Below are 15,435 nucleotides of genomic sequence, written 5' to 3'. Positions count from 1 at the left end.
AGTGAGCGACAGCAAACGAAAAAAACGCAGCATTAAGTGGCGAACCGTTAAGAAGTCATTGGTTGGGCCAACAAAAAAAGAAGAAAAAAACCTGAAATGAGTGTTGACGAAACAAAACTTTAGGCCACAACACAATAAACAGAGCGAGAGAGAGTAACAAGAGCAGTGAGAGCTGAAGCGCGTAATTGCCCACGCTGCTAAAGAGAGTAAAAGTTGGCAACACCAGAGCGAGCGCAACGCAGCGAAAGTTAAACTCGAGCAGTAGCATATAAATTTGAAAACATTTGCATATTAAGTTATATATTAAATTGATATCAGTTTGAGATCTAAACAAAAGCGTTCTCAAAGTATGTCAAACTCATTTGTAGTTTGCCAAAAACAGTTAAAGCTGTCAAGCAAGTTCAACGCACAATGTAATTAACAGTTATAGTTAGACAATAAATCAATAGAGGCGAGAGAGCGAGCGAGAGAGAGCAACAAATATTCTTAAACGAAAGACACAAGCAACAAACGCGACTGAGAGAGGCGCTCACTCTCTGAGTCGCTGCGCGCGCTGCTAACATTAACAGCTGCTTAACATAGCGCTGTTAAGCTGCAAGAGCTTGCAGTGCCAAAAGACTTTTTGTGGATCATTCGTCAGCGAAACGTCGTCGGTGTGGGGGCCTCACTCTCAACTGTTGAAAGAACCTGAGCTCGACTTTAACTCGATTTGAAGCGTAGCCTCTGCTTCTTGCGCGTGTTTTTCCAAAAGTGTATTTGTATTTGTGTGTGTCTGTCTGTGTGTGTGTGCTGCAATTTAAGCTTGCAGTTTGTTGTGTTGTTACGTTAAAAGTAAAGCAAGAGAAAAAAAGTCTTTAAAAATAATTACACAGCCCAAGTGTTGCAAGCAAAAGTGCAGCAGCTGCACGTATAAAAATTTCACTGCAAAGTGCTCAAAGAGAAAGAAAAAAGTGCAAAGCAAAAAAAAATGTAATAACAGCGCAAGTTCTGTTTTGCCAAGTTATTAACAAATACCAAAAAAAAAAAGAGTTAAATACATGTGCAAACAGCAACACAACAAACATACGGAATATATAAACAAACTATTAAGTGTAAGTTGCATAAATAAATTTAAACATTTAACATGTAGAACACGTTGGCCGGCTAACTGTTAATTTGGTCACATCAGCTTTTGTTTGTTGAACTCTGCTAATGAGTCAAATTGTTCGTTTTCCAACTTAAACATTTCTCTTGACTGTTCAATTTGCATATCGCATTCATTCAGGCCTCATAATTTAAGCCACAGTCGATTGACTGGCTTAACAAAAATAAACTCGTCAATGCAGCAGCCCCCCAAAAATAAAAAAAAAAAAATAGTCAAACAGGCAAGAGCGACTTGCTGCACGATTGAACTTTAAGCCGCATTCTTGGCCGTCTTGAACGCGTCTAACCGCCTGAGTTTTGAGTTCAGTCTGCGCGCAGTTTGTTGTAGTTGCAGCTTTAGTAACTGGCCTGGCCAATTTGATGTCAGTGGCGCGGGTTATCGTGGGAACTCTTGACTCTTAACTCTTGTGCGCTGGCATTTTGAAAACTTGCTGCTCAGAACAGGAATTTCCACTCCTACAACAACAACCACAACAACTACAAGTAATTGAGAAAAACTGAATATTTGGTATTGATTTTTAATCGTCAACAATTAAGTTACAAATATATAATATACAACTGCAAGCTAAGCTTAAGTAAAAGTTAAACAAAAATTTCGGGACCAAAGATGCGCACCTTGTGGCTTGGCTTGGGCGGCGTGCTGGGCGCCTTCACTGGCGCTGCAGCTGCTGCTGCTGGCGTCTGCTTGCGTCGCCGCTGAGCGCGCAGCTCATCGCGCAGCTGCTCCTTGTAGACCAGCTCACGCTTGCAGGCCTGCAGCTCCTCCACGCTGCATTGCTTCAGCTGGCGTATGGTGCGAGATACGAGGCCATCGATTATGTGCATCTTGGTGCGTGAGAGGCGTGTGGGTTCCGCATGGCGGCGTGTGAGCTCGCACTGATATTGAAACAGCAGATAGCCCACGCTGGGACGAGCGCCACGGCGATTGTTACTACGCTGACTTTCCATTCCAAATGCGATCGAGCAACAAAAATTGAAAAGCAAAAGTTCTTTGGAGCGCGTCTGGTCGTTGATCGTTGCGACTGCTGCTGCTGAATGATGCAGGCTTGTAATTTACCAGGATTATTTATATCTGGGCGTAGGAGGCGCTAAGGCTTTACCTGCTAACCTCTTGACCTGCGACCTGTTCTGGCTGCTGGCGTAATTACCTGGGTGTGAAAGTGCAATGGGTAAAACCAAAATCCCGTCTCAGTTTCGTTCTCTCGCTTCAAAAATATGTTTGACTGCTGCCGCTTCGCTTGCTTGGGTTTTAGCTTAGGCTGACCTTTGATTTGCTTGTGCACTTTAAAAATTTATTAGTCAACCTTTGCATAAATATGCAAATGCTACTTGTTGTTGTGTTGCTGCCTGCAACCTTTAGAAAATTCTGGAAAACTTACCGAAATTGTATGGAAATTATTTATGCAATGCTAAAATTAAGATTCAGCTGAAATTTCAGTCTGGTCCAGTCTATTTTAATTATGAATGCGTAAGTTTTAATTTGGCGCACAGCTAAAATTAAACTGCATATTTTTAAAATAAGAAATATACAGCGAATTTAATAGAAATACATTAATGGCTTTTTATGCTGCAATAAATTTATTTATAATCTAAAACTCATTTTTAAACATACAAAGTTAAAACAAAAGTTACTTAGCTTAGTTAAAATGCTCATGTTTTTAATTTCAAATGCCCTTCAAAACTTAATGACATTTGAGTTAACAAATATTTATGCGCTTCGCTTTGAACTTGCCTTACACTTGAAAAAAAAGCTACGTTAGCAATGCGTACGGTTCACAAATATGTAAAAATTAAATTACTTAAATTGTAATTTCACTTAATTTAATTTTGTAGCTATTTATGTTAAAGAGAAAATACCAAAGCTCTATTGTCTGTCAGCACTTGAGGCTAAGCGCAGCGACTTGTCAAAAATTCTTTATAAAAAACGCAACAACAATAATAATAATTATAACAACCAATGGGCATATGCAGTGAAAGTTGGAAGTCGTATACGTATTTTTTTTGTTATATGTTAATGCGCTTTTTTATAAATTTTCAACTGCGTGCCGACTGCGTGCATAATGCCCATATAGATATAGATAGACGTGAGTCAAAAGTAAATATAAAAGTATTTATAATAAATTAGGGTTAAGTTTGTGGTGCTAAATGCAGCGCAGCCCGCAGGCTGAGCAAACAAAAAATTGAAAAATGCTGTTGATGATGTTACAACAAACTGAACAACATATATACATACATATATGTGTATATATTTGTTTATGCTTATGCTTGGACACGCACAAGTCTTGTCTTGTTCATTGAGTTTAGTGGCGACGCGTTGAATCGGAATTATAAGCTGTCTGCAAGCTGTCAAATGCAGTCAACAAAGGTTTCGCTCTCGCTCTCGCTCTCTTAGCTGTTTGCCTTTGACCTTTTGTCTACTTGTTACCTGTGTGTGTGTGTGTGTGAGTGTCGCTCCCATTGGCCATAAAACGCTCATGAGATGCGTTGCATTTGCTTAATCCGGCGCGTGGTCTTTCCCAAAGTTCTTAAGCCGCGCTGCCTGGCTGTGCCTTTTGTTTTGTTAGCTACTTGCAATTATAAAAGGATTATGGCTAGCAATATATATATACATATATATATATATATATAATTATGTTGCACTTTAATGAATTAGCTGGAAATTGCTAAAAGCGGAATTTTTACATATGCAAAGCCACAAGCGCAAACTTCGCGTTAAACTGACAAACTATGCTAATGAGCTAACGGCAGAGGCAGAGGCAGCAGCGTAGGCCGGCATTGCAAGTATATATTGACATATTGACGTATGCACAGCTGAGCAAAGAGAGAGAGAGAGAGAGAGAGCAACTCTTTCACTTATGAATTATGCTACCCAAACCACGCAGCTGTGTATTTAAAATTTTGTGGCCAAAAACGGTTAATCGGTTAGCCTGTTAAATGGATTAAGCCGTTGCCTGGATTAAGCTACGAAATATTTTGGCACAAATATTTACAGTTCAGCAGGTAGCAGCTCCAGCAGGTAGCGCTGCTCTGATTTAAATACGCGCTGCTGCCGCTGCTTGCCACACAGTGTTGCAACTAACGCCAGCCAAACAACAACTCTCTCAACTCTCTAAGCAAAATGGAGCACAAGCCCACAGTCTCTTATCATTTGTTTCTCTATCGCGAGGAGCTGGCGCGACGCAATGCGCGTCAGCTGCGACTATCGCGCACCAAGATCGAAATAACCGATGAGCTCATCTCCAGCACAGTGCGGAATCTTAAAACCTGCAGCATCGAGGATCTTAAGGCTGTTAATCGTGAGCTCGTCTTCAAGCGCAAGCTGCGCCGCAATGTGTCCAAGCTTAAAAAAATTGCCAAGCTCGCGAACAGCAGCAGCAGCAATTGAACATTGCATTTTATTATTGTACATAACTGTCTTTTGTAAATAAATATTTAAATTTTTAAACACACACACTCAATTGCATGCTTATTATTTTAGTTTATTGTATGCGCAAACTTGTTAAACTTTATGGTCTATAAAAAAACTTAGCTAGCTGCTGATTCAGCAAACTGTAAACTTCTCAGCGTTTAAAACAAAAAAAAAAGTCGTTTGCATTGAACAAAAGTAAATGGCTAAAAAAAAGAGCTAAGCAAAATGAGTTTCATGTTAACGGCCCAAGCGAAGCTCAATAAAAAAATAAACCAGAGGCATTGACAAAAAAAAACTGAAACTGTAGTAGCTGCAAAACCAGTTGCCAAGCTTTATTTTATTTTAAAATACTTTTGGTTATATTATTTATTTTTTGTTGCTCAGCATCTTAATTAGAAATTGCAAATTGCAATTATAAAAACGCGACGCAATATTGTGTTTTTCATAAAGTTTTTTAAATATATTTTTAGTTGTCGAAACAAGTTCGCTGCATAAATTAACCAAAACACAAACGCCAGAGCAAAGATCAAAGTTGATTCAAGCCCAAAATCAAATACACAAGCAACTGCAACAACAACAGCAACAACAAAGCGCAGTCACGAAATAAATAAAGAGCAGTCAACGCTAACAGCGTAACAATTCTTTTTTCGTATACTGTAGTTGTATAAAAAATGTTTTCAAAGCGCTGCTTTAAATCGAAGTTTTAAGTTGCTTGTAAAGAAATTTGTAACACATAAATAAAAAATAATAATAGTGAAAAAATTAACATATTGCTTGTTAAATGTTAAATAAAAGAATTTGTTATAGGAAATATTAATTCAAAAATATTAAATAAATGCATTATGTTTAAAACTTCATAGCTTAAAAAATATGTAAAAATATTTAAATAAATTTGATATCTTTTTAAAACGCATAGATAGTTAAAATTTGTTGCTAACTTTTCATGTAAGAGCAACTGCACTTCCTCTAGTTGTTTTACTTGTTCTTTGCCTACTTGGCGCTGTTAAATTTATAACGTGACATTGTTAAATTTATGTGGCCAAAAGTGTTGTAATAAAACTTTTCGGCCCACAAAATTTACAAAACTCTTTGCGTCTTTTGGGAACTCAGGGCGCCAGTGCTTATAATAATTGCAAATATCATAGCCTATACATTAATTGTTGGCATTATTTATGCATGAGCTGTACTATATAACAATAATGAGTTTTGAAACAAGCTGTTAGTTTTATTGTTGAACTCGTAAACAAGACGCAAAGCTTTAATTAATGCTTATGCTTGATGCTGATTGATTTTTTGCAACAATGAGCTTAGATATATTATTAAACGATTTATTGTCGATTGTTTTGTAAGCCGTCTGGGCCAGTTTTGAAGGACAGGCCAAGCTTAGCGCCAGCCACAGCAACAGCACAACAGACGCTTTATGTCTATGATAAATGAGAATTTCGCTTTATTTGGGTTGTTGAAACAAAATCATCAAATCACGACTTGAGCTACATTGATTGACAGCCAAAGCAAAAGAGACAAAGTAATAGCAATAGCTGATTGTTCATAATTAAAGCTAAAAATGCGCAAGGCACAAGCAAAAGAAAAAAAAAATGAATATATAGATATAGATGCTGAACTGAAGCTGCTGCCTTCAACTACAAAGTGACAGCGCAGCAAAAATGCTGCCAAGTACAGTGCTAACAGTACACACACACACATACACACATGGCATATACAGTTACAGCTGTATGTATGTAGACCAGTTACATGGCTATTTTACATTATGTGCGCTCAGAGCTTTTGGCTTTGGTTTTGGTTACGGGCCGCAAAGCAGCAATGCTTATTAACGCATAATTAGCATATTTAGTCTGGCCACAAGATTGCTTGTCACATGCACACACACATAGACACACACAAGCTGTGTTGCCGCCTCGTTTGGTTTGGTCTGCGATTTGTCGATTTGTCACACAATTGGCAACAGTCTCTAACTCTGAGTCCAACACCGTTCGTGGTCATTTCGAGTTAAGCCTCATTTAGTGCAGCACTATATTACTTGAACCAATGACCAGTCGCAGTCGCAGTCGCAGACCGCCCACCCAACTTCCAACCCATAGCTAAATGTCGACGCTCGCTTTACCATTCACTTTATAAACAGCAGAGCAACAACAGCAACAACAACAAACGACAATTGTCGCTTTGACATTTAGCTACAATTACTTTTTAGTGGTCTTTCGTACTCGTTGTTGTTGTTGCTCTTTTGGTTAGCTGCTGCCTGAAATGAAACTTGTTATAATTATATTGTAAAGTAAATACACTTTTTTATTTTCAAGGTGTTGGCAGGCAATTAAACTATTTTTAGAAAGTCATTAATTCCCAGGAAATACCTATAGAGCTGCAATTCAATGGCAAATTACGCATAAAATGCAAAATAGAATTAATTTTTATACTCGAACTGCGACAGGCATGAAAATTGCTGCTGCCAAAGGTGAAGGCATAGCTAAGTTGCAGTTAATTGAAAGAAGTAAGCAAAGAGTAGAGTGAAAAGCATAAAACAGTTGATTGGCATTTTGAAAAAGGTACAAGCATACCTTATATTTAAATATATATTGAATGCAAATTAAATATTAGCTTTACTTTAAGCAAAGGCAAAAAGAGTTGAATGGCATTTGCAGCTACTTAAACTATTAAATATAATAATAATATAAAATTAAATTGATGCAAATTAAACTATAAGCATAACTTTAATTCAAATATATATTGAATATCAACAAGAGTTGAATTCTTTTAATATTTAAATATGTAAACTAGTCTCTAATTTCTTGCAATCAAAATGCTACTGAAACTATTGAAGCTATTAAATATAATAATAATGTAAAATTAAATGGTTCAAAATTAAACTATAAGCATATCTTTAATTTAAATATGTATTGAAAGCTAATTAAATCTAAAGTTTACTTTAAGCAAGAGCAGCAAAGGCAACAAGAGTTGAATGACATTTTATTGGAAATTCTTTTAATATTTAAATATCTAAACTAGTCTCTAATTTCTTGCAAACAAAATGCAGTAAGTAAAATTAAATTAATGCAATTTTAACTTTAACAATGCCTAAATTTCTTACATTTAAGCTGCAGCTAGTTAATATAACTATTAAATATAAGAATTGCTCTTGTTGTTGCTTTGCTATTTAAAGTTGCAGTTGCTGTGGTTGCCAACCTGTTGTTGCAGCAAAAAGTCAAAACGACAAAAAGGCTTCAAAGGTGTGGCACGCCTACTCTTGCTGCTGCTGCTTTGGCGTAGGCAGCATTGTTTGCAGCCCCGTACATTCTAAAGTGAAACTTCAGTATGAGCGACAGCAGCTTGTTCATAACTTTGGCATTTACAATATTTAATCATATTTCATGGAGCAGGGCAAAGCACCACACACACACACACATAGACAGCAGCAAGTGCAACTTATGGTTGCTAGCGTGTCTTCGTTGTTGCCCTGGCAGCAATTCAAGCAGCCTGCAATTTAAGCGTTTTTCATTTTTTATGCATGTGCATTGCATTTGTAGCTCATTTGCATTTGTGGCTGTTGTCGTCGTCGTCAGCAGCAGCAGCAGCAACATTGCTGTTGTTGTTGTTGTTGCTGTTGCTGCTGTTGTCTGTAATGCAATTTGCTGCAAAATGAAACCGAACGTAGCAAGCGCTGAGCATTTGGCAGCATTAAATTTAATTTTATTAAAAAACTTTTTGCAACCACACACACGTGTGTGTGTGTGTAGTCTGGGAATTGTAGCATTGACAACATGAGCGAATTGCTGCGGCATGCTGCTGCTGCTGCTGCTGCCGCCGCCGCCGCATGTTGGTGACGTGTATGTTGCTGCTACTTCAATGACTGTTGCTGCTTTTTACTTTTGCCATTGCGGGTGTCTAGCACTCCTCGAAGTTCTGTTTCAGTTTCAACAATTACGTTTGCTGCTTCTTCTTCTTGTTGCCAGCCATTGACAACGTTTGCGGCTTGTTGGTTTATCGCCTATCGTTATCGTTTGCCTGTCATCGCTGCACACACACACACACACAGTTTACCTGCAACCGCTTTGCATATGCATCAACTATAACCAAGGACATCATCGAACGCGTCATCAACAGCAAGAGGAAGAGCAAGAGGAAGAGCATTGGGCATACCGCTGCTTCTCATCATCATTTGCATATGTTACACTTTATTTATTGTTTGTTTGTCGCTTTTCTCTCGCGCACATATAAATATGTATATAACTCATACGCAGCGTTAACCTCGCGCTCGCTTTCTTGTTGCTGTTGTTGCTGCACACGCTCTCTGCTGTATTTATAGCCGTTACGTGAGACTTTGTTTATGCGACAATTGACTTTTTGTTGTTGTTTTTGTTTTGTTTGTCTTGAATTTATATTACTTGACTTCACTTTACTTTACTTTACTTTGCTTCGCTTTTCGCTCTTGTCGTTATAATTTTTTCGATTGTGCGCGCCTTTTGTAATTTATGCCTTTAAATTGTGCAAGAAATTTTGCAAAAACATTTATTAGCGCATTTTTTACGTGCTCATGTGGTGGCGGCCCAGGGGCGGCCATAGAACTGAGTCACGCTGCTCAGAAGCCAAACAAGTGCGCGTAGTTAATTAATTGCGGCAGCACTAAAAAAATCAAATACAGTAGCTGCTGGCAAATGATGAAATTGTTAAAAAAAGACAATTTGATATTTATTTATTTAATGTCAACTATGAACAGTCGACAATAAAAGAAAAGGAGTACAAAAAATATTTAAAATTAAATTTAGAAATTATTTAAAATTAAGTTTTTGTATATAATATAAAATATATAAAATATAAATATAAAATATATTTTTATAATATAAAATATAATAATAGCCAAAGATGCTTGAAGCAGATTTATAATTGAAAAAAAGAATTAGCGCTGTATATAATTTAAATAGGTTTAAGCTTTCATGCTAGTGCTTATATAATTATTATTTATAGATTGCAAATAGAACCAATATAAAATTTAATACTCTTTTATAGAACTTACTGTGGAATTCAAGCATAAGAAGTTCACTGTAAACTCAACTTGGTTGAGTTAGAAAAAAAAACTTGCATAGCTTACACATTTTTTTTTTACATAATTCTTAGTTGTTTTATTTTGTTGCTACGCATTGTTGTATAGTAGATGGCATAATTTAATAGCATTGTTGCTGCTGCTGCTGCTGTTGTTGTTGTTGTGGTTATTGGTCAACAATGGGCAGCAAGAATATCATTTTCGCATTTTGATGAAGGCAGACATTAACTAGAGCAGCAAAACAGCAGCAGCTGGCAAAAGGTACAAAGGCAAACTATTATTATGACAGCAAACAACTAAAGCAAGAGCAATTTGTTGCACACACAGATACACACACATAGAAACAAACAACTCTATGCTAGCTGCTTTTGGCGCAAAGTTGTCGGCTATGAAAAATGGATCTGCTTCAGAAGATTTCAGTAATCTCGTTCGTCACACTTGGGCGCTCAAGTACGAATTTATGAGAAGCCCCAGTACAGACCCTTGGCCACTAGAGCAATGAGCACGGACATAGACGGACAGCTCAGGCAGCTCAGCTGCTTGGACAGTTGGCAAGGGCTACACTCTACAAGTTAGTTAGCTTGCCTGCCCTGCTCAAAAGTTTTATTAACTTGTAACGCTTGCTGCTCGAGATCTCGATATAGCTTACGAAATGAAATGCACTCAAGAATGTAACGCGCCAGTGGCCAAAGTGTCAGCGTAGCTATAACTCTTCATATAAGTATATATAACTGAGTCTGTGTGTGTGTTGCAAGTTCAATAGATTGCAATTACAGCTGCCTGAGATTATTTGCCATTGCAACAATGCAATGAGATTTTTTCAGCTCATTTGCATGGCAAGTAGCCGCATTTTGTCTTGCAAAATCTCAGCGCCAAATTACTTCATGGGCGTTGACTCTGCGACTCAAAATTGCGACGACAATTGTGATGAGCGTAATGAACTTTGGCGCAGTGAAAAAAAAAACCCAAAGCTTTTTGATTTGCCTTTTGTATGTTTTATGTTGCGGCGCTATCTTTTGGCCATGCCTTGAAAATTGACTATGCGGCGTTTAAGTGGCGCCACACACAGTCGATTGAGAGACAAACGCATTTTTCGATTAATTAAATATAAAATGGGTTTTCATGTTGCGCGCGCGCTTTTATGCAATTTACAGTTCAACAATTGACGTAAAATATAATTAAAATTGCTCATGTCAATGCGAACAAACAACACAACAGCAGCAAAAAATATATATGCAATAAAAAGATTGAATTGTGTATGTGCCACGCCCCGAATGTATTCAATCAATAAATAGCAGACAAAATGCAAAATGCACTTTTATTGCAATTTAACAACAAATTGAAAAGGCAACAAGCAGACAACATTTTTTTTTAAATCAAATAAAGTGCAGGCAGGTCAATAGTTGAATGCTCTAACTATTGCTTAGTTATTTATCGATAGTATCGATATACATATGGCTTAATACTATAAAGAACTTAAATGTTAAATGCGTTAAATGTTTACAAATCGTTTAATTTATGCAAAGTATCGATTTAGTTCATAATTTATTTATAAGAAGTTTAATTTATGCAAAGTATCGATTTAAGTAATATTCACTTTATTTCATTTTTGCAATTTATTTGCAGAATTTAGTGCGCTTAAGATTTATTTTAATGCTGCCCAATCTCAGCTGCTGCCTCTTTCACTTTGTTTGTCTTTAGCTCACTTGAGCAGCACTTAACTTAATCAATTGCATTGCTTTGGCTATAAAATTCTCAAGAATTCGCTTAATCTGCTCGCCTTGCGCTTGAGCTTACTTTTTGAAGTTTCTTTGGGTGTGTAGGTGTTGCTTCGAATGAATTTTAATTTATTTGCCAAATTTTAATTAAGCCAAAACAGGTTCTATTAATTAGCCGCGCGTATTTTATGCTGCCGTTAAGCAATTTTAAATTGGCTAAAAAACTTTTGAAGAATTCCAAGCCAAACTTGGCATAGAGAGAGAGAGAGAGAGCATAGAGCAGCAGCTCAGACTCCAGCGCATTTAAATGTAATAATAAATATTTGTTGGCCCTCTTAACAATTGTTTTTGCAAAATACGCTTGTTGCATTCTCTGCGGCTGTCGACATTTGTTGATGCTTGTGTACAATTGTTTTTGCCGTTTGTAATTTCTGCATTACTTTACGTTTTCGTTGTTGGCAGTTTTGATTTCTAGGGCTTTAGTTTGCGCTCATTTGTTTATGCATGCAAACGGTTTTTGTTGTTTGCTGTTGACTTTCACTGCTCGTTAAAGCGGCTACAAATGTTTTTAATAGACAAAAGTGCGGCCCACCCACAGGGCTGGGAGCTGGCATCTTTCCAACTGCCAACAAATGATGCTTCAAGCTCATCAACGATTTTCCTAATGAATCCGGTCATAACCAAAGCTGTTGCTGTTGCTGTTGACTTGGCATATGGACATGTGGAAAATCAACAACAAGCAGCAATAGAAAACATGCCAATCAATAGAAAATTCACGCGCAGCGCTTAGCTATGGTGGGTGATCTATGTGCGTATGCCATAAATCGTAACAATAACTGCCACAAGCAACTTGCCACTGCCACTGCCACTTGCCACATGGCCAGACAGTTCATTGCAGCAGCAGCAGCAGCAGTTGGACATGCGATTTCACTTGACAGCAGCAGCAACCACAAAGCGACATAAGCAAAGTATGTTGGCTTTAACTTGGTTTGTCTGTCTGTCTGTCTATTTGCCTTCTCTCACTCTTTCTGTTTGTTTGTCTGTCTGTGCGCATTTCTCTCAAGTGACTTTCTAAGCAGCAGCAGCAGCAGCTTCCATTTACAAAATTCCAATTGTTGCAACATGAGAAATGCGGAGCTGCTGCCGCGCGTTATCAATGCGACTACCAAAAAATAAACAAAATACGCTTATTTGATATTACAACACACACACACACAACTCATAAAATGCCCATTTATAACAGTTAACTTGTACAAAAGTATTTACAGACGATTTGGTCGAGTTCTCTATGTATTACAACTCGAGCTCTGGCAATTGCAATTGTTTATTTGTGTTTCAACAAATGTGTTGCGGAGGGGTGTAGTGGGGGTTGCTCTTTATACAGTTTAGTGCTTGTTTTTGCTAGCAATAAAATTGCTGTATTGTTCTTGTTGTTTGTTTTTGTTTGGTCGTTATTGTTGCTATTATTACAGTTGTTGTTGTTTAGTGGCTGCAACAATATTTTTCACAGAAAAACTCAAGTGCGAAAAATACATAAATGTGTGCCTATCAAAAGAGCGAGATAGCGCTAGAGTTGCTGCTGTCATAAGGGGGCGCGAGACAGGTGTGAAAGCTACAGTAAACACTCTGCAGACAGCAACAATAGCAGACAATGCAAATTGCAGTTGCTGTCAAACTGTTCACTGTTTGTTGCTGCTATTTATTTAGCAATATATAAAAAACTATTGTTTGCTTTTATGTTTTAACTGCTGTTGCAGCAAATGTAAATTTTTTTAAGCTGCTGCTATCATTTAGCATATTGATTTTAAAACTAAAGCTTTAATTATTTTTTCTTTTGCATTGCAGTTACTTCAATCGATTGCAAGGTAAGTGCGGCACTTTTGAAATTGAAAAACCGCCAGGCGGCAAGTTAGTGTGGCAAGAATTGGGACAGCGAGACGCATAAATAACAAGCAGCAGGAACTAAGCAACACACACACACACACACACGCGTACAGCACTTAGAATAGTAAACAAGCTGGCCAGGCTTAAAGCCAAGTGGGAATTGCCAGAGACAAAAGCACAGTGTGGCAAAAAGAAAGCGCCGCTTGCTACAGCCGGTTCTCAAGCAGACAGCTAGACAATCAGACAGACAGATGGACGGACGGACGGACGGACAGTTGGGATGCTTGTGTACAGGTTTACGCTTCCGCTGGGGTAAGCACAGCTCTCTATGCTGTGTGACAAATCAAGCGCAACAGCAAAAACAACTAAACAAAATGCAAGAAAAGTAAAGAACAGCGCACTGAAGCCGCAAACGAAAGTCAATGGCCAGCTGGCCAGGCTAACTGCGAACTATGCGTTGACTGCAGGAAAATTGAAAATAAGCAAAACCCCTAACCCCCCCCCCCCTCGCTGTATGAAAACTGCACTTTTTTTTTGTTGACTTATGCTTCTTTATTGTCTTGGACTTTTCGTTTGCGCGGCTGCTTTGCACGTCGCTCCAACTCCCGTTGCATATTCTGCTTCAGTGCATCGCGGTATTGACGCTCACGCTGCATTGCCTGCTCCTGCTGATCGCTGGGCACTTCGAATAGCCATTGGCGCCGCGCCTGCTCAATGAGCTCATTTGTCAGCTGCAACTTGGTGCTGGCCACGCGCATCAGTCGGCGATAGCGCAGCGCACGCCGCAGCTCCTGGCGATGCAAATACAATGCATAGCTCAAAGATTCACTGACGTTGCTCCAGTGCCATTTGCTCTGCTTGGACATGTTGCTGCTTGTCTGTCTGTCGTCGATGCTCAACTGTTGCTGCTGCAGCGACTGACTTGAGGTTTTAAATTGCGCACAGGTAAAAATAAATCAGCGCAGCAGGCAAAAGCACAACAAAAAAGGAGTTGCCCTTGTTTTAGGTATCCAGACAGGTAAAAATGCTGTACCTAAAAAAGAATTTAAATATTTAATGAGCAGCTTTGCCTTATGCAATTTTGATTTTATTACCTAAAGAAATTTGTATAACTCATTAGAGTTTAAAGAGCTCTACTGTACTTTGAGCAGCGTTTGCTGCAGTTCAGCTGAAGCTGTAATATTTGAAATATTCATAAGAATTTAAGTTAGTTTTACTACTTCGCTTGTACTAAATTTTTGGCAGTCATTCAATTCAACAGCTTCATGAATTATTAGTAGAATGTTAAGTAGATTAATTGACTCGTGGATTTTAATATGCATAGAATTTATATCTATGTATATATCTATATTTTTGTCTCTAATTTTATCTGTAGTCTATTGGCAGCTATTTGAATATTTGTAATAAGCAGATTCATAGCTTAGACCAGTGGTGCCCAAACGCTGCTTACGGCAGGGCATTCACTAATACATATGAACAAAAACACACATAGAAATGAGAAAAAATTTAGTTGTCAACTTTTGAACTGAAAAAATGATTGTCAATTCAAATTCGAATAGTTGGCGATCTTTAATTCATAGATATAAACAAAAAAGAACCCGAGCAAAAAGCTGAACAATAAAGATTTCAATATACATAAGTTTAGTCGTTTCATAAATATTTTAATGTTGAGATTAGCGTTCTACTATACTTTGATTAAAGATCGCGCTGCAGCTTCACTGAACTTTTACAATAAATTGCAGCATAAAGTCGCAAATTCTTAAATAGACCGCCATATATCAATCAAAATAGCATAAAAAGCGCACTCTAAGCCATTAGCGTGTGTAGACAAATCTATAGCTCGCGGAAAAAACTAACGCTTTGATAGTTTCCTGCCTGATTTTTCTTGCATGTTTTTTTTTGTTGTCGTTGTTAAGCTAGGCAGCGGGCTAAGTGAGGAAGCGGCGGCAGAGCATTTGTAAATGCGCTTTGCATGTTGCTGCTAATTGGCAACAGTTGTCGATGAAACAGTTTTTTACTCTTTTGCTGCCCATGTGGAGAGCTGGAGCTGAAGCTGTGCAGCGCTTTGATTCTAACAGTGGCAGTTCCATGGCTTGGCTTGGCATGATTAATGAACGCCGTTATGCTTTTACGAGCAGCGCTCTTCAACACACACACACACACACAGACACAGACACAGCTGGCATGTAATTGAGCGCATGCGTCGCTGCTGAGGCCAACATGTTGCA

At 38.1% G+C, this 15,435-nt stretch overlaps 3 protein-coding genes across 9 annotated transcripts; 1 reads left to right on the top strand and 2 right to left on the bottom strand.

The window, feature by feature from the left end:
- Positions 1 to 831: 831 nt before the first annotated feature.
- Positions 832 to 2,418, bottom strand: LOC108601174. 7 transcript variants are annotated; one of them, XM_017989109.2, is made up of 2 exons: positions 2,244 to 2,418; positions 832 to 2,188 (listed from the first exon to the last, which is right to left on the bottom strand). In XM_017989109.2, the coding sequence occupies exon 2, from the start codon at positions 2,089 to 2,091 to the stop codon at positions 1,726 to 1,728; it is 366 nt and encodes a 121-aa protein (XP_017844598.1). In that variant the 5' UTR covers positions 2,092 to 2,188; positions 2,244 to 2,418; the 3' UTR covers positions 832 to 1,725. The 7 variants fall into 7 exon arrangements, with proteins under 7 accessions (XP_017844598.1, XP_017844596.1, XP_017844597.1 ...); XM_017989107.2 differs by having other exon boundaries at positions 832 to 2,174; XM_017989108.2 differs by having other exon boundaries at positions 832 to 2,171.
- Positions 2,419 to 4,261: 1,843 nt separating this feature from the next.
- LOC108597944 lies at positions 4,262 to 4,501 on the top strand (the record flags this gene model as incomplete). Its single annotated transcript, XM_017984560.1, has 1 exon — positions 4,262 to 4,501. A coding segment is annotated over exon 1 (240 nt), but the record flags the coding sequence as incomplete, so codon positions are not given.
- Positions 4,502 to 13,749: 9,248 nt separating this feature from the next.
- On the bottom strand, positions 13,750 to 14,192 carry LOC108597945. Its single transcript, XM_017984561.1, has one exon. The coding sequence runs from the start codon at positions 14,071 to 14,073 to the stop codon at positions 13,750 to 13,752; it is 324 nt and encodes a 107-aa protein (XP_017840050.1). The 5' UTR covers positions 14,074 to 14,192.
- Positions 14,193 to 15,435: the final 1,243 nt, after the last annotated feature.

The sequence above is a fragment of the Drosophila busckii genome, chromosome 3L, assembly GCF_011750605.1.
Source record: "Drosophila busckii strain San Diego stock center, stock number 13000-0081.31 chromosome 3L, ASM1175060v1, whole genome shotgun sequence".
NCBI lineage: Eukaryota > Metazoa > Arthropoda > Insecta > Diptera > Drosophilidae > Drosophila > Drosophila busckii.
Note: the sequence above shows the minus strand (reverse complement) of the source record. Positions and strands in the feature narration are given on the sequence as shown.